This window comes from Vicugna pacos, chromosome 5 (genome assembly GCF_048564905.1).
Source record: "Vicugna pacos chromosome 5, VicPac4, whole genome shotgun sequence".
In the NCBI taxonomy this organism is placed as follows: domain Eukaryota; kingdom Metazoa; phylum Chordata; class Mammalia; order Artiodactyla; family Camelidae; genus Vicugna; species Vicugna pacos.
In genome coordinates this window covers 33,572,418-33,592,364 of record NC_132991.1, presented here as the reverse complement: position 1 = coordinate 33,592,364, position 19,947 = coordinate 33,572,418, and the positions used below count along the sequence as shown (strand labels likewise).

The window sequence follows — 19,947 nt, the reverse complement described above, 5'->3', positions numbered from 1 at the left end:
CTGGGAGTAGAAAAGTGAGAATGGAGAGCCCCCAGTGTGCTCACTGTTTACAGCTAGGGTTGTCCTCCTGTGCCAGATGACATCCTGTTGTTTTTTTTGTTTGTTTCTTTGTTTTGTTTTTGATGAACAAGGGTACCTGGGTAGGTAGAAGGTGGTGAAGGGGGACATGACTCCCTCCCCTCCTGTCCCAGAGCCTCTCACCCTTCACAGAGCAGCAGCCCTCAAGGTCAGTCCTCAGAGATGGACTCCAGAGTCCAAAGGGCAAAATAACACTGCACCTTTAAAAATACATACTAAAAAAAAATGCATACTATTTCCTGTTATATAGATATTCTTCAGCATCTTTTGAAAGAGTGTAAGTTCAATCAGAGCATTTTGTTGGTTTAGTGCTGAAGACTTTAATAAAAACACTGCCTTTTCAGTAGCTTCTAGTTAGTGCTCATGTAGTACAGCCTTGTTTAAAAATATATGTAATGAATTACTTGGATAATATGTTACCACTTTTGGTTCAGATACATGGGAAGTTGGACTCGATCAGTCGGTACAGATGGTGATCAGTGAACCCTCAAATTTCAGGTACCTTAGGAATCCCCTTTTGGGTTTTCATGGCCTGGACTTTGGGGCAGCTCTGCTTCTGTTTTTAGGGACTTCTGCATTAGGTTGCATTTGTAAAAAGCATTTGACAGCTTGAAAGTGTTTGAAAACCATTGAAGTAGGTTTCTGTTTCAATTCTGCTTGCACTGACGTATATCTTTTTTTCTTGAAAAAAAAAAGATTTAAGGCAACTTTATAGTAATGTCCACAATGCTCTGGGATATTTTCCCTTCTTTCCTAATGAGAATATGAGGACAAACGGCAACTAAAGATACAGAACGGAACCAAAGGCAGAAAGAGATTAGTGTACCGTTTTCTAGGAGCTGATTTTGTAGATCTTAGCAGTAGCCTTCATCTTAAACTACAAATGCTGGGCAATTGCTAGGGCTTTATTAAAATTAATCCTGCACTAAATACTATTTTTGTGACCTGACAGTGACCCACAAAGACCACCTACTGGCTACATTTAACACCCCTTTGGATTAGTCATTAGTATTTAATAGGGACCTTGCTTATCGTAAGGGGATCTAGATTGGGCGGTTTTGATTATATTTTATGACATAATCGCCTGGACAGACATGCTTTTCTCTCCATGTTTGGGTTTTCATGCCTTAGTTTTTCAGCAAAGCTCTGTATTCCTGTACGTGCGGGTGGTGCTTATCACAAGCCATGATTCCCAGCAGCCACTTGCCTTGGTAGAAAGCCCCGTTGCCCTGCCGGTTACATCTCCTGCTGCATCGTTCTCTAGGTGCCGAGTCTGTCTTTCCCCTCAGTTATACCCTGGGTTGATCCCTGTAGTCTCGTGGTAATTACCTCCTCCTCCCATCCTCCCTGATCACCCCTACCTGTAATTAAGAAGAATAGAAGCGGGAGTGTGGAGTTGACAAGCTGACAGTTGTGCTGTGGTTGCAGGAAGGGACATGCGCGCAGTGGTTGAGATCATGACTACTCACTGTGGTTTTGAAAATGTCTTCTCCACGTGGCCTTTTCGAAGTTGCTGCCTTTTGGCATCACGGGGGCTGTCTCACAAGCGAACCCCTATGATCAATGTCAGAAATCAGGACTGTCCTGTCCTGGCATTATGTGTTTAAGACTTTACTAATCCTCTTTTGAAATATATCCCCCACCAAGAAACCCTTTACAGATGGCAGTGGCTGCCTGTCAATCTCCTACACAGCATTGTGTGTGTGTGTGTGTGTGTGTGTGTGTGTGTGTGTTATCTTTAATCCCTCAGAAGACACATCTCAAACTTAATAGTCTCCTTTGTGAAAAATATAGATGCATATGTAAATTCACAAATTTGGACTCTTAGAAAATGCCTATGTTGATCTTTTATGAAGGGAAGGAATCGAGGAAGCTATTCAGTTTAGCCACATACACTTTTTGGCTTTCATCAACATTAAAATCTAATAATCTACCATTTTCTAAATTTTACTTCCACATGCTTTTGCAAACCATATGCATTTCTTACATTTTAATAGAGGAATGTAAATGTAACCTTGTAATTAGCAGCTGATTGTACAAATGCACATTCTGAGAGGATTTAATTTGATAGCACAGTGGGGTGGGTGGGAGGGACAGGTTTCACCTTATTTTTGGATGTCTTTACAGGCAAAAGGTTATGGTATTTATTTCCCCAAATTGTGTTTTTCCGTGGGAGGAGTTAAGAGTTGCAGGCACAAAGTTTATTGGCTGCCTGTCCTGTCCTCCTGTCCAATGTCCCCCCATGTTGCTTTCCACAGGGAAAGGCAGGTATGGTGAGGTGTGGAGGGGCAGCTGGCAAGGGGAGAATGTCGCTGTGAAGATCTTCTCCTCCCGGGATGAGAAGTCGTGGTTCAGGGAAACAGAATTGTACAACACTGTGATGCTGAGGCATGAAAATATTTTAGGTGAGTACAGAAGTAATTCTCTCATTAATTTTTATCTAGAAAGAAATAATTGCCTGCCTTTGCCCTCTCTGACTTGGTGTACGTGAATTTGCAGATCTCTCTTAAAAAGTGGCATAGGGGATTATCAGCATTTATACACTGTCTAATTATCTTTTAACACAAATTTCTTGTTTAAATCTGCAGAGAAGCTAAGTTTGAAGATTTTCTGGATGATGAAAAGGAAATTGTTATTGCTGAGTTCTTACTCTGCAGGTTGTTATTTAAATAACAAAAATTTGCCCCATATTGTTCACTTCAAGGCTTCCTCCATAGTTCTGCCTACCCCACCCTTTTTGAATATTTATTACTTGAATCAAACGAAGAAAGATCTTTGGACGATTTCCTAGAGATTCATAGAGATTCATAGCTCCCAGGGACGTCGTAATTAAATGCACATTCCTTCAAACAAGGCATCGTTTTTAAAGCCCAGATTTAGAGAGGGATTTAGCATACATTTTAATTTGGAAACTAAAGCTTGGAAACATTTGTGAAGTGTGTGACGAGCCCATTGAAATACTGAAGTAGAAAGGGTTAGAAAATTCCTTTAGCCCGTGTGACTTCTCTGTTTTTGAAAGCTTCTCTAAATGTGTTTACACTAATACATGTATGATGAAGGCTGCCTGGAGTGCTTCTCTAATAGTGGATACAGAGTTTCCACAGAATTTGACCCTTTGTAGGATAATGTTGGCCACTGTGTAGCTATTGGATTAGGTTTGGCTTGTAGAAAGGCCATTGCCAGAATTTATTTCTCTTCCAGTACTGCCAATTTAGTATTAAACCTGAGTCAGGTTGTCTGCAAATAATGGTTTGACAGTTGTCCAAAGCTTTGCTTTAACAGTTTGGTGGTATGTTCCATGTCAGAATTCTCAGTTCCTGCTGTCATTCTCTCTCCTTCCCTTACCCCCTGGGCCCTCGCCATCACCTAATCCTCCTCTCTAGTATTGCTGTTGTTGGTCTTCCCTTTCCAGTCCGTCTTGCTGCAGTGACTTATCTTCCACTGGGGAGCTGAGACACTTTGGCTCAGAATATCTTTGGTGACTCCCACGTTGCTTGCAACATTTGTGACTTCCAAGCCTGGCATTCCAGATTCCCTATTTTGGGGTCTCAAAGAGGCTCACTCTGAAGCTTCCTCTATGAATATGCCCACGTGCAGCCACTTCCAGTACTTCCCATTCCTTGGGATCGCCATCAACGTTCACATGTCTGTGCCTTTGTTCATGTTACTCCTGATCATTCATTAACCCTGTCTCCTCTCCAACCGCCCCTTCCTCCATCACAACTTCTCAGTTCCCTTCCAGACTCTCCCACGGGATTTGATTGTGCTTTTCTGTACTCCTGCACTTTGCACATCTGCTGTCATAGACTGCCCTATATTGCAGTTAGATGTGAATGTAACAACAGTAGGATGTTAAGTACATCATATGATGTATGTATGTAACAGTATGATGTATCTAACAGTGTGATGTTATATACATCAGTATGATGATGCAGTTAGATATGTATATAACAACAGTAATGACCAGTTACTGTGCAGTGGGCACTGCTTTAAGTGTTTTATTGCCTTTTCCCATTTAATCTTCACTATGACCATAAGAAGTTAGGTACACGTGTTTTCTTAGTTGTAACTGATGAGGTTTTGAGGTACAGAAAGGTTAACATCACCCAGCAAGTTAAATAATGGAGCTGAGAATCACACCAGATGGTCTGATTTTTAACCACATGGTAGTTAGCTCGTGGAATAGCTTCTTAGATTCTAGAGTCAAGAGTGTGAGGTGAAAATTCATCTACAGTCAAAATTATCTTTAAATGCCCCAGTTTTTCTCTCTGACACTGGAGCAGACTGAGACTGAGTAACAGCTAAAGCCCTGGTTGTGTTAGAAGCTGTGATGTATAAGAAGTACTTACCTTTGAACAGCAGAATTACTCTTAGTGGGCAGGTGCACATATGCTGAGAAGAACATGGGCTCAGAGACTCACTGAAGAAAGGGTGTGTTCAGGCAGCCCCACTCATTCCCCTGGGGCTCACAGGCTCATTGAGCAAAACGCTCTACATAGTGCTGTGGTCTGCAAATAGTCACTTTATCCATGCTCTTGAGTTAAATGACCTGTGATGCCACTCCATTGTACCCCAAGGACACGAATTATTTCCATTGTTTTGGCTTTTACACCCAGTACTGAGGACAGTTCCCTGCACATGGTAGGTGCCCAGTAAGTATTTATTAAATTTGATTTGATCACAAGGAAAATTTGAAAGTTACCTTTGCAATAGGATTCCTGTAAGAGAAGTTAGGTTCCCTTAGTGTGATCACAGAGGGCAAAACATTGACCACTTCTTATTACCTAATGACCCATGGAAATTCTGGATTCATGAGCTCTTTTCTACCCTCATCATAATTACAGCTATATGGATTAATCTTACTGTGTAGTCAGTCCTTTTAGCAGAGAAAGCTTGTAGAAATGCACTATCCTTTTTGATTAAACTTCTTTCACTGCTTTAGCGGTGTTTTGGATGTAGAGACTTGAAGGTTTTCTCTGATCATTTTCTTTTCTGTCAAAAGAGCATATTATTTTGAATATCAGATTATGATTTCCCTCCACCCTTGAGTATTGCTAACTCTAGCCCCTGCAAAATACACAATTAAATTACTCTAGCCCACACTGAATTATAGTTAAATTACCTACACACACACACACACACACACACACACACACACACACACACACACACACACACACACACACACACACACACACACACAAACTCTTGGGTCCTCATTGTTTATCCCCCCAGAATGGTATTTTCCCAGTGATTAGTTTGGATTTCATCTCATCCTTCTGCTATATCGGGTGTAAAAGCCAACAAATAAATGAATAATGGGAGGCTGTGTTGTAGTGGCTGGGACAGTGTCTGGGAGTTTGAGAAGCTGGTTTCTGCTCTAGCATCTTTAGGGACCAAAGTTGTGTGTTTCTGCGCATGCTTTTCCTCACAAAAACCAGGGAGGTTAAGTTAATGAGACTTTCATGCCAAAGTCTCATCTATTACTCCTTTTTTTTTTTATTAATTATGGTACAGTAGCCATTAAGTTTACCATTTTAATCATGTAAGTGACAGTTAAGTATATTCACATTGTGCCATCACCACCCTCCCTCTCCAGAACTGGCTCATGCTCTTAAAAGGTACTACCTAACCATTTAATCAGTCAGACTTTCTTGAGATCAGTTGGAAGTGAAGGAAACTACCTGAAAAAGATATTAAATTACAAAATTGTTGTGGTTTTAATTGAACCCTGAGCTATTTTAAACTATAATAGTAACCAGTTTTCTTCAAAACTTACTGTGTGTTAGGCATCCTCTGAAGCATTTTATCTGTAATAACATTTATCCTTACAATAACCCTTTGAGATACAGGGTGATGCTATCTGTATCTTACAAACGAGAAACCAACGAAGCTGTTTCATGTGGCATACGTGGGATCACCCAGCTCAGGCTGGTGGAGCCCAGTGGGCGCCCAGTAGTGCAGCTCCTGGGCTCAGCGTCTCACCCTCTGTGCTCCCCGGTGTGGTGGCCGCACTCTGCAGCTGTCCAGATGCCCAGAGTCTGGTTCCCGTGAGAGTTGCCAGTGAGAGGCTCACAAAGGGCACTGATTACTTCCCTTAAGATCTGGGGTTTTATTGTAGTTCTTGAGGAGCCTGGGAGGATGACTGTGACTGTTATATAAGAGGTTTTTGCCCTGATCACTTTCTCTCCATGTTATGAACACATCCAGTGGCTGTGCCAGAGTTCCAACTTATAGGCACCTGTTCAGTCTCCACTAGGAGCAAAGTTCTTTGACTCAGAATGCAAAAGTCCCATAAAAATGCTCTAGCATGTTGAAGCAAATGTAGCTATATAATTCATACAAGAGAGAAAGGTTTTTTTTTTAACCCTGCTTATTTAAAACTCATTTTTCTTGAAGGTCTAGAGCATAATTAATGGGACAGACAAAATCCTTCTCTAAGAACTTGGGGACTTAGGGAAGGTGAGAGAATAAACATTTATTTAATCACTTAGTCAGTTAGATGCTGCTCACCCTTGGGCAGAGAAATCAGTAAAGGCTACCCAAATATACGGCAGTAATTTAATTTATTTTGAGTGGTGCTTTTATAGTTTATGATATTTATTTTTGAGAAAGTCTTTAAAGATGAATATCATTTGGTTTAAAATGATAAAGCAGAAACATTTTCTTTAGCAAGAATAACTAATGTCTAAGTGCACATTTTGACTGATATGGCCAGCTGAGGGCTCCAAGAGAATCAGCTCTGGGAGACAAAGACAGACTGGAGAACAGGGAAGAGTGAGAGACTAAGCTGGCCATGGGGACCGGCTCAGGAAGAGGGAGAAAGAGATAGGGGACCAAGGTGCGGAAGTGTCATTCAGTTCACTTTACAGATGTCCCATGGGTACAGATGTCAAATTGTCTTTCTGTGATTTGAAATCAGCTTGTTTGGGGGGTAGTATGGCAGGTAAGAGTATGGGTTCCAGAGCAGGCTGCTGGGGACCATCACTGACCTTAATGTGCGTGATGTACTCTGCCTCCTTTGTGTGGTTGTTGGAGGATGGCTTGTAGGGTGTTTAGAACTGTGCCTGGCCCATTGCTAGTTCTCACTAATTAGTGACTGTTTTCACTGATTGTTGTCAATGATGATTATGATCAAATAGGGAACCTTTCTTTCTCCACAGAGCTTTCCTAGCCAAGGTATGGTGCACCAGATCAGCTAGCACCCAACTTGGAGTTGGTAGCAACTTAATAGCTGTGTTATCCTTGGCACCTCCCAGCAGCGACTTCATTATTTGGAAAATGAATATAATGATATTTATCTTACTGATCTATTGAGAAAAATCCCATGAGAAAATATTTGTGAAAGTGATAAATTAAATTATAAATCATGTTATTATATAAATTATTAAATTATAAATCGAATTTTATATAAAGTACTTTATATAAAGTAAGGAATTTTTACATATTTGCCTTTTCCTTTACACTTGCATAAGTCATTTAATTCTTCATATCATATCCATCTTTTTTTTTTTTTCCCCCAAATCCTCTCGTATTTCTAAGTCCTAAATTTCACTGTCTGTGTGTCCCTAAAGTATATCCCTCATGCTGGGATGGTGCCTCTGTAGCAGAAAAGACAGGCACACATATCACAATTTATTTCATAGATTAGGAAGTGCCTCCGACTTCAAGTTCTTTCAGTGTGCTGAAAAATCCCTTCAGAATGGCCAGAAAAATGTCTGCCTTCCTCTTTATCTATATCTTTCATTATATCACTTCTTTTCAGGACCACTTCAGCTGTCACTTCTTGATGGTAGCTTGTGGTGCCATCTAGTCTGAATTATTATGATTCCCTGCTCTGGGCTCCTCTTGCCCTGTGCAGATATGTACTACAGGATTTTTCACATTATATCACAATTTTTCCTTTTCAAATCTGTCTTCTTTTCTAACCAACAAACACCATCATCTTGGTTTTTCTGTGTGACTGACAAGAAAACATCCCAGGTGCTTGTTATACTTGATGGGTTCCTTTGTTTATTTGATGAATCAGTCAGATATTTAATACAAACGCACCCCTTGATTTTACAGCGAGACAATCCAAAGAGCCCAAATGAGTTGCCCGATATTACACAGCAGGTCACAAGTAGAGCAAGACTAGATTCCAAGTGCTAGGTTCTGGGTTTTAGGGTTCTTCCTGGGTGGTTGCTGAATGGTCTGTGCCTGGAATATCAATGTGATAAAGGGTTTGACACTATCATTACGGGTAAGCACAAAGATACTATTCCTTTCTGAATCGTAATGCAATGTAAAATATTTTAAAGGATTATTTACAAAGGATTATTTAAAGGATTATTTACAATGAATATAAGAATTTCCCATTCACTAGCAGTGCCTTTTTAAGGAATAAATATATTATTTTTCTCTATTGATGTCTCTGTAAACCTCCTCTCATGGTAGTTGGTGAGTTTATTTTTTGTTTTAGGTGATCTCTACTGTATGGTCACTATTTCTGTATACTAAAAGCTATGAGATAGAATTCTCACGTCTCTTAATTTTGTTTTTGCTTTCTTTAGGTTTCATTGCTTCTGACATGACATCAAGACACTCCAGTACACAGTTGTGGTTAATCACACATTATCATGAAATGGGGTCGTTGTATGACTATCTTCAGCTTACTACCCTGGATACAGTTAGCTGCCTGCGAATAGTGCTGTCCATAGCTAGTGGCCTCGCACATTTGCACATAGAGATATTTGGGACCCAAGGGAAACCAGCCATCGCTCACCGAGACTTAAAAAGCAAAAACATCCTGGTTAAGAAGAATGGACAGTGTTGCATAGCAGATTTGGGTAAATTTTTAAAAATATTTTTAAATTACTGTTTTTACTTTTGTTGTATTCCATTGTTTAGCCAGGTTGCATCTTTTTCCCCTTCTAACATTTTGTTATGAAAAATTTCAAGTATGCAGATTGAAAGGACTCCACACAGAACACCTGTATATCTACCACCTAGATGTTCCCATGAACATTTTACTGTTACCGCATATCTCTCCATCCTCCATTTATCAATACATCTTAATCTTTGATACATTTCAAAGTAAATTGCAGACAAAGAGCCCTTCCCTCCAGAGTCTTCAGCATACACACCTCTGTATGAAATGCACGTCTTAATATACATTCTCAGAGTTTTGACAAATGCTGTAAAATCCAAATCTATATCAAGATACAGACCTTCTCATTTTCCTATAAGTCACCTCATGCTTGTTCAGTCAGTTCCCACTCCAGCCCACCCTCAGAGGCAGCCAATAGGGTTGCATTCTGATTTTACAAGTCTCTACACAAAGTAGGTACACAATTAAATAACCTATGGAATGAGTTTGTCTTAAAAACTGGGTTCTAAGTTGTTCTTCTGTAACCAAGGCAAAATGATCAACCAAGAAAGAAGAAAAAGTCCCCAAACCAGTTTACCATTTGCCCTGCTTGGATAGCTCCTTCTTACAGTGTTAGGGTAGTGCTTAATGTAGCTTTAATTGCATTATAAATAAGATTATTTTCATTTCTAGTGGCACTCTATATAAAACCTATTCATTCTAGACCCTTAGAATATTGGCTGAGTATTTATGCTAATGAGAACTGAGTTGTTATGTTGGTTATGCATTTCAGTGGACTACTGAGGATCCGCACTCTAGCTGAATAAAAAAATGGTTTTATCTTATATTCATATAATTGTAGTCACTGTTAAACTGATCAAAGTTTAGGCAGTATTAGCTCTAATTTATGTAGTTGATAAAATCTACTGTTTGTTTTTAAGCACAAGGGAGGCAGGAAGATTTATTTCTTTTGAAGCCCTTTAAAGTCTTTGCATTTACGCTGAAGAATTATTTTACAGTGTTTTCCAGGTATGAACCGGCGTGGCCCTAAAGTTTTTGTGGGCAGTTTGAGTTGTGGTATAGAAGACTTTTATGGCTCTGCCGTGGCTTATGGAGCTAAAGTGATTTGAGTTTCCCAATTATTGGCTCTTTTGTGCAGGTCTTTTCATCTATTTACCTGCCCTAAGTGCTTGGCCTGCTTATACTCAGGGCAAGGATGGGGGCTCAGCATGGGGGACGTCAGGGTTTGACACTCTGTGTGATACTTCTGTGCTGTTTGAAACTTTCATAGTAGTGTGTTTATGTATGTTCATGTTACTAAAAATCAGTTATGCCCACCTCACACAATTCTTACAAGATTCCAAAATTATTATAAATGCTTGGCGGACAATCATTCAGATGATTATGCTGTTACAGTCCAGAGGCCTAGGGAAGATGAACGAATTGAGACAGCTGTTGGTTTTGGTTTATGGGACGTAGGAGTTTTGTACAAATCCAACTAATTAATTCTTTAACTGCATTTGTTTTGGCCTATAGTGTTCCAATTGGATATGTGGTTTCGTACAGAAATCTATGTTAAGGGGTCATTATTTAGGGGAGTAGATTCGTAGTACAGGAGACAGCTCCTATAGGACCATAATTTGTAATTTTTTACTTTATACTCAGAAATTAAGGACCACTTGTTAGAAATTATGTATTATTAATACTGCAAAACTACCAGTATTTTAGCAAAAATGCCAGTATTCTAAACAGAAAGGTTTAAAAAATAGTATAGTGGTCATTGATATCCATAACGCCTAGATTCAATAGTTATTAAAATTTTGCTGTTTTTGCTTTATCTGTATATGTGTCTGTGTGTATATATATTTGCAAATTGGCTTGAAAATAATTTGCAGCTCTTTACTCAGAAATATTTCAAAATGCATCCCTTAAAATACCTCAAAATACATCTCTTGCATAATCACAGTTTATCGCATCTAAAAGTTATCAATTGTTTTTTAATATCATTGCCATAGACTCTTGGGGTTTATTATAAAAGGGAAAGAGGCACCAGTTTGATTTAGTCAAATGTGGTTGCCAATATCTTTGGTAATTATTAAGGCTGAGACGACATATGTGTTATCTCCTTGGCTTTATATAGTCATCATCCCACACTTTCAGAGCCATAGAGTGGGAGGAGAAACATCTCCATCGATAACTTAGATCCCCGTAGTGTTGCCAAGGTTTACATGGCCTTCTTGCCCCACGTTGGCAATTTTCGTTATTTTGAGTGTTACAGGAATCGTTTTCAGTTGGTCTGCATATGCCTCAAAAAGTAATCCCATTCCTGAACAAACCATGCATGTACCTGTCTGTTCCCTCCAATCTGTGAAGAATGCCAAGTCTCTCTTAATTGGCTGAGGAATCCTGAAATGAGTCATGAGTTAAGCAGGTGCTTCAAAACCATTTAACGTGAGAGTTGTGCTTTGAATTGAGATCCAGTTTAAGGTTCTCTGGACCCAAGGGTGTAGAGAAAGGCCAGCGGGTGTGGGCGGTGTTACTGTACTGATGAGCAGGAGCGATGCCCCATGCACCCGGCCCTTCTGTGGTGAGGAATTACCTCAGCATCTCTGCAGTTTGTGCCTGCAGCCTCACTGGAGCTGTGGTGGAGCTTGAGAGCTTAATTAGCTTCTCATTAGGCCACTTCGAGGCTCCCATTTAACTTGTGAGCCTGCTTTCCTGTGAATTTTGGACACCAGCCTCACGTTGGTTTGGTACATTAGTTTATTTCCCCAAAACTTTCTGTCTCTGAGGTTCATGTATTAACCTGATAGCCTCAGAATGTGCCTGGCCTGTCATTTCTGCTCACAAGTCATCACAGTGGCCTCCAGAGATGACTCTGGGTGCAGTGTGGCAGTGACCACAGACACCACAAGACGGCGCTTTTGACTGGGGTTGGTTACAAATCCTTCGGCAACCCTCTGTGAGGAAGGCGGCGAGTGGTCTGACACTGTCATCTTCTTCCCTTCAGGCCTGGCAGTCATGCATTCCCAGAGCACCAATCAGCTGGACGTGGGGAACAACCCCCGTGTGGGCACCAAGCGCTACATGGCCCCCGAAGTTCTCGATGAGACCATTCAGGTGGATTGTTTCGATTCTTATAAGAGAGTTGACATTTGGGCCTTTGGACTTGTCTTGTGGGAAGTGGCCAGGCGGATGGTGAGCAATGGTAAGTATCTGATGTGATGCAGTACTGCCCTTGTCCCTGTCCTGCTGATGCTGCTGCCTTTAAGTCCATGGTGCTCTGTGAATTACACTTGCCAAGCTGTCGGCATTTTTATCTGATTTACGGTTGGTCGAAGGCACATGAAGGATGTCTGCTCTAACTGTGGGATTTCTGGAAGAGACTATGTATTCCCTCTTTGTATGTTTGTTTTTCGTTATTTTGACCAGTCCATTTTTAAATCCTTCCTTCCTCCATGTTCCTTATGCTGCCTTCCTTCCCACCCTTCTTTGCGCTTCTCACAAGGGAGGTTTAGTGCGAGGCGACTGCTCAAGGGAATCTAAGGGTGAAGTCAGCTACTGTAGATTTTTTTTTTTAACTTAAGTTTGGATTACTGAGAAGAGACTCAGGTTGTCCACTCAGAATTCACACCTTTGTAAGCAGCAGGCTGTATGTGCTGAGTAAGTGAAGTTTAAGTTCAGGAAGCCTTGAGTGGGACGCTCAGTGCTGGTCCTCTTGTAAGTGTAAGAAATGGTCTTGCCTCAGCAGTTAGGGAGGCATGTGTGTATCATTTTTAACCCATTACCCGACATAGTAAACTCTCACCTCCATCTTTCAAATCCGCCACAAATACACTGTTGCACTTTAAGTACACTGTACTCTGGAATCTGGGTAATGTAACATAGTTTTAGTGTGCAAAAATTAAAATTGATAAGCTTTTGTGGTAGGTTTCTTTTCCCCCTAAGAGCATAGTATGTTTGCTTTTAACAAACTGTCTAAGGGTATCAAAGCCCATGTTTCAGATTATGCATAAACATACATACATTGTAACCTGACAGTTCTTTTGAAGTACTTTTTTTTGGATGGAGTCACGAACATTTCTTGGTAATTGTTTCTCAATTGTCAGGAGCTACTGACTTGGCATTTTGTGCCATTCCAGTGCCTTGAGAATTGTTTGCAACAGAGAGATTGTTTTGCTGATTTATAAAGTTCTGAACTTTGCCTGAAATTTTGCACAGTGATTTCAGTTCCCCATCCCCCACCCTAATTCTTGAGTACCATGGGACTTAAAATCAAATTCTAATTAGTCAGTCTTAAAAACACTTTTGGGAAGAATTGGTGTCATAATAAACCGTGTGGTGGGGAACTTGCCCCACATGAAGAGGAGGCTAATATTCCATGGCCAGGATGGTAGCAGTCCAGCTGTGGGTGTGCTGGAGCCCCGCCAAGCCAGCCTGCGTGATGAAAGCCAAACTTGGCAGAAACTTGGGATTTCGGCTTTGTAAAAACTCATGTTGCAAATTTGTTCCCTGTGTCACAAGCTTAAACTCAAATGGCTTCTGAAGATCAGCTGTGATGAATAGGAGTCTGTTGGAAATTAAAGCCATCAGTTGAAAATGTAGCTCAGCAAATAGTAGTTTTCCTGATCTTGTGTTTAACGTCTTTTTTGAAAAAAATAGGGAAGGGTAGAGGCAGAGAGACTATGATGGGGGCTTTCTGATCTGATTTCCCCAACACTATGATTTAGGTTGTGCTCTAGTTCCTAGCACTTTGTGGGCTGAGTTTCTGTGGTGTGGTGTGGTGTGATTTTTAGGGGGCGGTAAGGGTATGTCATGTCTCGTTTTAAATCAGCTACTGTCCCTCGGCAGTGACTGATTTGGTATTTTCTCTTCTCTCTCTAGTCCCCCTTCTCCCATGAATATTCACATGGCCATGTGCACACAATACACACAGAAATCAGTTTAAACTCAAACTTGAAAGTGTTCAGTGCTGCTTGCAAACCTATTTTATTAATATTAATATTATAGTTATTACTACCCCCAAACCAAAAAATGAGTAGAGAGAAAAACAAGAAAAATTTGCCTTTACCTTCCAACATTCATCTTTCTTTCTCCTCTTTCTCTATGCAACTATGTACATATTTGTTTACTTAGTTGTAATCTTAGTATAGATACAATTTTGTATCACCTTTTTCATTTGTTTTTTTTTAATGTTGTTAAAAAGTCTGTTTTTATTTTAAATGGTCACATGATATTTCATTAATTTAACCATTTTCATATTGTTGGACATCCTGTCTCCTCCACCTGGGGCCAGTACTAGACATCTTTTCATATAACTTTTTCATTTGGGGAATTGTTGCTAATCTGAAAAAAAATAGACCCATTAGGTCAAAGACTATGGAGGGAGTTTTTAAGACTTGACATATATTGCCAAGTTCCTTTCCATAAGAGTTGTTCTAATTTACAATATCCTGCTCACCCCAGGGTGTGATATACCTATTTCACTTTCTTACCAGCTTTAAGAAGTGTCATTAAAAGAATATATATTTTTGAAATTATTGCATATAAAATGCACCTCATTTAAATATATGAATATCTTATCATAGGCGGTCATTATAATTATGCATCCTTTGAGTTTCTGAGTCCATTATAAAAATTGATGACCAGATAGTTCTCTTGGAGCAATAGGATCCTCAAGTGAACCATGAGTATAAAAATATGTTGCATTTTATATTTTCATGGGAATTTTATATTTATTTGCTACTAATAATAAACTTCATGCTGTGTCTGTACAGGAAATGAGAGCTAAGTCCATTTTCACAGCTGAAAATTTCTCAGTAGTGTCTTTTGGAATTTATTGTTTGTGTTTAGACTGACACTGAGTTTGGAATTGGTTGGAAGGAAAACCATTTTCTCACCATTTTGGGGTGAAATTTCTGTATGAATTTAAGGCAGGGGTTTGCTTGGATCCATAGTTCTTACACTGGAGTGTGCAACAGAATGACCTAGAAACAGAGTGCTGAACCCATGCCCAGGATTTCTGATTTCATAGGTGTAGGGTTGGACTGAGAACCTCCCTTTCTTACAGGGCCCCAGGTGATGTTGATGTGGCTGGGTTAGGGACCGAACTCTGGAGCTCTCATGTAAGACGGAACATGTTACCTCAGTCTCACCCAGGGCAGGGAATAAAGACTGCCCCTGGGGCGCGGACAGAGCCTGTCCAAGCAGGACGTCCCTGATTTACATTCTGGTGCTTCAGGTGAATTGTGACTTCTCTTCCATGCTGAAGAGGGGTCCATTTCTCAAGAGCCTTGTAGCTAAGCCTTGGCCTTTCTTTCTAGTTTTTTGTTACTTTTCTGGCAGTGTACTTCCTTTCCTCCTTTTATAGTTCTGCAGACACACTGGTTTCTGGTTATGTGTGAAGACAGAACTGGACGTGTGGATTCCACGGATGAACGGGTGTATCTTAGCTCTGCACTTGTGCCATTTAGCTTTGGTCTGATCAAGTCCCTCTTGCAGCCCCATCCACACATCCTGCAGGACCTTCCCTCGTGAGATTAGAAGTCCTTCCTTGGGAGCCTCCGCCTTTGGTGTTATACATTGTTTGACTCTCTGTTTGCAGAAACACCAGAGTTGTGTTGCTCTAGCACTGTGGTCATCTGCTTATGGAGTAAAAACTGATCTTCACTGTCTGTCCTCCAGCACATCTTTGATTGTGGCATCATCCAAGCAGATTCTGCCTCTGTTCCCTTCATGAGACCCACCATCTACTGTGTACTTCGACACAGAGTTTTCATTGTGATTCATTGTCTTTTATGTGGCAGGTCCACTTCACTATCATCAATAATCCAGTTATTAAAAGTACCCAGAGAAAATGTGGTGCTAAGGTTCCCAACCTACCATACAGTAGAATTTTTGAAAAGATGGTGTACTGAGATTATACAAGCAAACACACATTTAGAAGACAGGACACATGTTCCTTTTTCATACTTGGTTCCTGCGCACCTCGTTGTGAGCTGGACCTCTGCTTGCCATGGTTCTGCTCGGGGCCATGGTGCTGCACAGGGGGGCTCGTGTGAATAGTGGCACCCTCCATGCAGCTGGGCTGCCGCACCTCTCCCCGGCCTGCCATGACATGTGATCATTCCTATCCCAGGCTCTGGAATCATATTCTGACTCAATTGCTTACGTTAGTTTCATCATCCAAAAAATATTCATAATAAAAACCCACTTTAAAGGGTTCTGATGACTCGATGAGATAATGCATGTAAAACACCTAGTGCATGCCTGGCGTACTACACTAAGTGCTCAATGACAGTGCTGGGGGATTGTTACTCTCCCACTGGAGGTGAGTGCTGGAGACCACGCGTGTGCTTACAGAGCTCAGGTGCCCTCTCCCCACCTCTCCCGCTGCTGCTGCTCCCCCCCCCCCGAGACTACGCATGCTTCCTCTTCACTGCCTCCAGGAGGGCGATGTGGACACACTCGTGTTTCACCGTTCCTGGCTTTGATGATTTTGTGATGGACTCCAGTGTTGGAATGTGTCAAGAAGTATTTGTATCTCAGAAAAAACCCTGGTGGCCAGGCTGCATCTCTTAATGGGGTGGGGACTAGGAAATACTTGTGAGAGAAAGCCTGTGTTTGGCAGACATACTTTGGGAACCGTCCTCTAATTAGTCCTTGGGCTTGCCGAGGACCTGCGTGTGCTTCTGTTCTGAGCAGAATGGGCTTGTGTACGGAAACCATGACAACTTTTATTTCTTCAACAACTTAGTGTCCAATGTGTTTCATGATTTTATTTCACTACTCCAGTGCATGTTAAGATTTGAATAAAGGGAAAAATCATATTAGGGAAATTTTTAATATTCATTCAATATTCAAGTAATTTCTTTCAGGTTTTGTTTTGTTTGAGCCTTTCCTGCCCCCTAACCACTCACAGAATGTGGAGGTAGAGTGGGAAGAAAGGATTTTTTTTCTGACTGATTCCTGGAATTTCATGTCCCTGATTTAAAGATCAGACCAGAGGAGGGCAGTCAACTGACCTCAGGACAAAACACCCAGAAGCCAGCAGATTTTACTGGGTGGTGTTCACTGCTTAGTAATCTCTTTTCTTTGATTCACCTTTAAGAGTAGCCCTCCATCTAGACAGGTGTCTGTGACTCCCACCCTAGAACAGCCCCAGCATTCAGTGAATGATACCTTCTTCTTCCCATGAGGCCTCTGCAGCCACCAAATGCTCAGACTTCATGTGGAGCTTCTCTCAGGTTTGGGGGTGTGAAGTATCAGGCGTCTGGTCACAGCTCATCAGAGCAGGGCTCTGCATCTCTCCTTGGCCCTCTGGCCTCCCCTCTGACAACTGTAATATTAGTAAATGATTAATAAATATTTTTAATAGTGCCTAACTATAATCTGTAAACCATTTACTTTGGCTATTCCATTACCGAGAATCCTAGTAACAGAAGTTACTTTTAACAGGATTTCAGAGAATGCAGTTGTCTTGACTTCGAATGATGTGCATGGTCCCATGTGCCCATGAATGCAGTTGGGGTGAAGGATGAGGTCAAAGCTGCCGCACATGTATTTTACTTAGCAGGGAACAGAGCTGTCTTTCCATCTCCGCTCCCTGGGGTAAGGCAGGGCTTCCCAGCCCATGTTCACTGTAGACTTATAGGAATTCCTGAGGTGCTGATTCTCTGCAGTCTCTGGCAGGGAGGCAGGGTCAGGGGGTACCAGAAACCCCTGGGCTGTCATCATCTCTGCTCTGAGCAGCCTCCTCTATTTGTTTACTGGTCATTTTTTATTTTTAAAGTCCTCCTGTGAGGAATGTCAAGCAAAGTAAAGCATATGGTAGATATACCTTTATGAATCCTATTCTTACCAGGAAAAAAATGCCTCTCTGAAAACAGTGTTTCCCAAGATTCATTCACACATGTACTACCTTTATGATTTTTCATACCCGAGCACCACTTGTACCATTATTTTCTTAATCAGTTCCTCTAAATCGGCTTTTTCAATCTTAATTTCTTTTTAAAAGGAAATTAATGTCAGTCCTGGGAGTGGGAAAACTGGTATCATATGGCATTAAATGGAAGGTGAAGTTAAAAATACATATGCGGTTATTGAATATGATGAAAAAGTTTTGTCCATGAACCGCATCCAATTTTGTCACATGCCATCCCTGAAGGAAACACCATATTAACTTAGAGTCCTCTCAGAAGCTAAACATGAACCATTCTAATTCTCTCTAAAGTGGCTTTAGTTGTAATGTTCTGATCTCTGAAGGATTTCATAATTTGTTTAGGAGTTAACCCTTAGCAGTAGCTCTCTGCGTGGAGGTAGATGCTGGGTATAGTGGAGCCGCCCAGGTTGGAGGGCCATGGAGAGGGAGTAACATGCGCTGCTGAGTGAGATCAGCTCATTTCCCTGCCTCTGGCTTGTTTAGAAGAATTCTAGGATACAAACGGAGAACTGGATTCTGGTTAATTTTTGTCATTGTTAGTTGTGAATTTGGACAAGTAAGTTTTCCCTGGATGGTTCTGTTTCTTCTTCTGAAGGAAAGGATGGCTGTGAGCTACACCTTCGGATTATTCAAATTGTAACCACAATCCCTCATCTGCAATTGAGAAATCCCTACAGCTTTGAAAGCCCAAAACCTTTAGAAAGAGCCTTCTGGTGTTTCCTGCTGTTTGAAGCACCATCTAGGTCGTCCTTGATCTATACATCAGCTTTGGGGTTTGTGCTTTAAAGATGTTGGAACCAGGAACAGGTGATTAAGAGGTTTACTCAGAATCATGCAGCAAATTAATGATAGGGGTATTGGTTGGTAAAGATGTATTTGCTGCAAAGAAAAATTTCAGACATGTGTCCAAGAAAAAAAAATGTATAGATCAGATACGTGTGTCAAAAGTTGTGGAGGAGGAGGTTATAAGTAATTTCTGATTCTTTCCTTGGCCCTTTGAATCACACCCTGTTATGTGCAAAAGCAAGACCTGGGGGGTTGGTCCCTCCTTGACCATTGTTTAAGAGCTCCTCTTCCGCTGCATTCCTGGGTCCTTTGTTGCTTTTACCACTCCTTTGGCACTCGAAGTATTTTGTATTTTAGTCACTTTTCCTGAATTCTTGCCATCATTTGCTGGCTCACAATTTGGCAGTTGCTCACTGGATGCTGTCATAAAAGGACTGAGGTGAGAGTCCACTTTTTTCTGCTATCCAGATTACTTGTCAGTTTCTGGCAGAAGTGAGGAACGATTGTAGTAAGTAACTTTCTACGTTGACAATACAAGTAATTTCACAGTCCAACCTTGACCTCTCACTCTTCCCACCACCATGTGCATTGATTTCAGCCAGAGGGAACTTAATTTCCCTTTGTCTCTCCAACACAGAAGGATCATTTGCAAGTCTTTGTCGTTGCCCCATCCCTGCCCACCCTGCCTTTCTGGAATGCAATGACCCATCTCCATGGTGTATTCTTGTCCCATCGTCTTCTCTGTCTTGCAAATTCATCTTTCCGTGTTCACCCAAGCCCTAGCTCCTGGAAAGCTTACTTGAGCTTCCACGGCACCTGCTTCATATCTGGTACTTAACAAACCCGCTCAGTACCATGTCCTCCACCTCTTCTTTCTGCTCCTAGATTGTAATTTATTTTTTTTGTGTCTTCCTTTCCCATTAGTCTCATCACTAACATTGCATCTTTTTAATTTTTATGCCCCTAGTGCCAGGAACAACCTCTGGCTAACACAGTTCAAGACATCAAAATGGTTTTTGAGCCAGTTTGGGAACTAGCAAATAAAACATAAGTGAGAATTTCTAATCTCTCTTTTCTTTCAAGATATAAAGTAAGCATACAAAGGGATAAAAAAATGTTTGAGGGTTTTTTTTAAAAACAAGATTTCCATTATCTAGGGAAAAAAGAGGCTTGTCCTCATCTTCCACTAGATATTGAGTTCACTGAAGACCAAGAGCATGTCTTATACTTTTATCATCCTCGACATTTAGTATGGTGTCCCACACATTGTAGGTATATTGTGTACTTTATATTG

The 19,947-nt window shown here is 40.9% G+C and overlaps 1 protein-coding gene and 1 long non-coding RNA gene across 15 annotated transcripts in view; one reads left to right on the top strand and one right to left on the bottom strand.

Moving 5' to 3' along the window:
• LOC116280632 (uncharacterized) overlaps positions 1 to 19,947 on the bottom strand; it is a 177,970-nt gene that overhangs the window by 52,139 nt on the left and 105,884 nt on the right. For 4 of the 6 annotated variants that reach the window (XR_012072597.1, XR_012072601.1, XR_012072600.1 and 1 more), the window contains exon 6: positions 4,942 to 5,070. This is a non-coding gene — a long non-coding RNA (uncharacterized lncRNA). Of the gene's footprint in view, positions 1 to 1,547; positions 1,633 to 4,941; positions 5,071 to 17,107; positions 17,265 to 19,947 lie in introns of all 6 variants that reach the window. The other 2 variants (XR_012072602.1, XR_012072599.1) reach the window with 2 other exon arrangements.
• ACVR1 (activin A receptor type 1) overlaps positions 1 to 19,947 on the top strand; it is a 198,258-nt gene that overhangs the window by 174,060 nt on the left and 4,251 nt on the right. For all 9 annotated transcript variants that reach the window (XM_072960991.1, XM_072960993.1, XM_072960990.1 and 6 more), the window contains 3 exons: positions 2,337 to 2,483; positions 8,631 to 8,906; positions 11,937 to 12,134. In XM_072960991.1, coding sequence (XP_072817092.1) covers positions 2,337 to 2,483; positions 8,631 to 8,906; positions 11,937 to 12,134 — 621 coding nt within the window. The remainder of the gene's footprint in view (positions 1 to 2,336; positions 2,484 to 8,630; positions 8,907 to 11,936; positions 12,135 to 19,947) is intronic.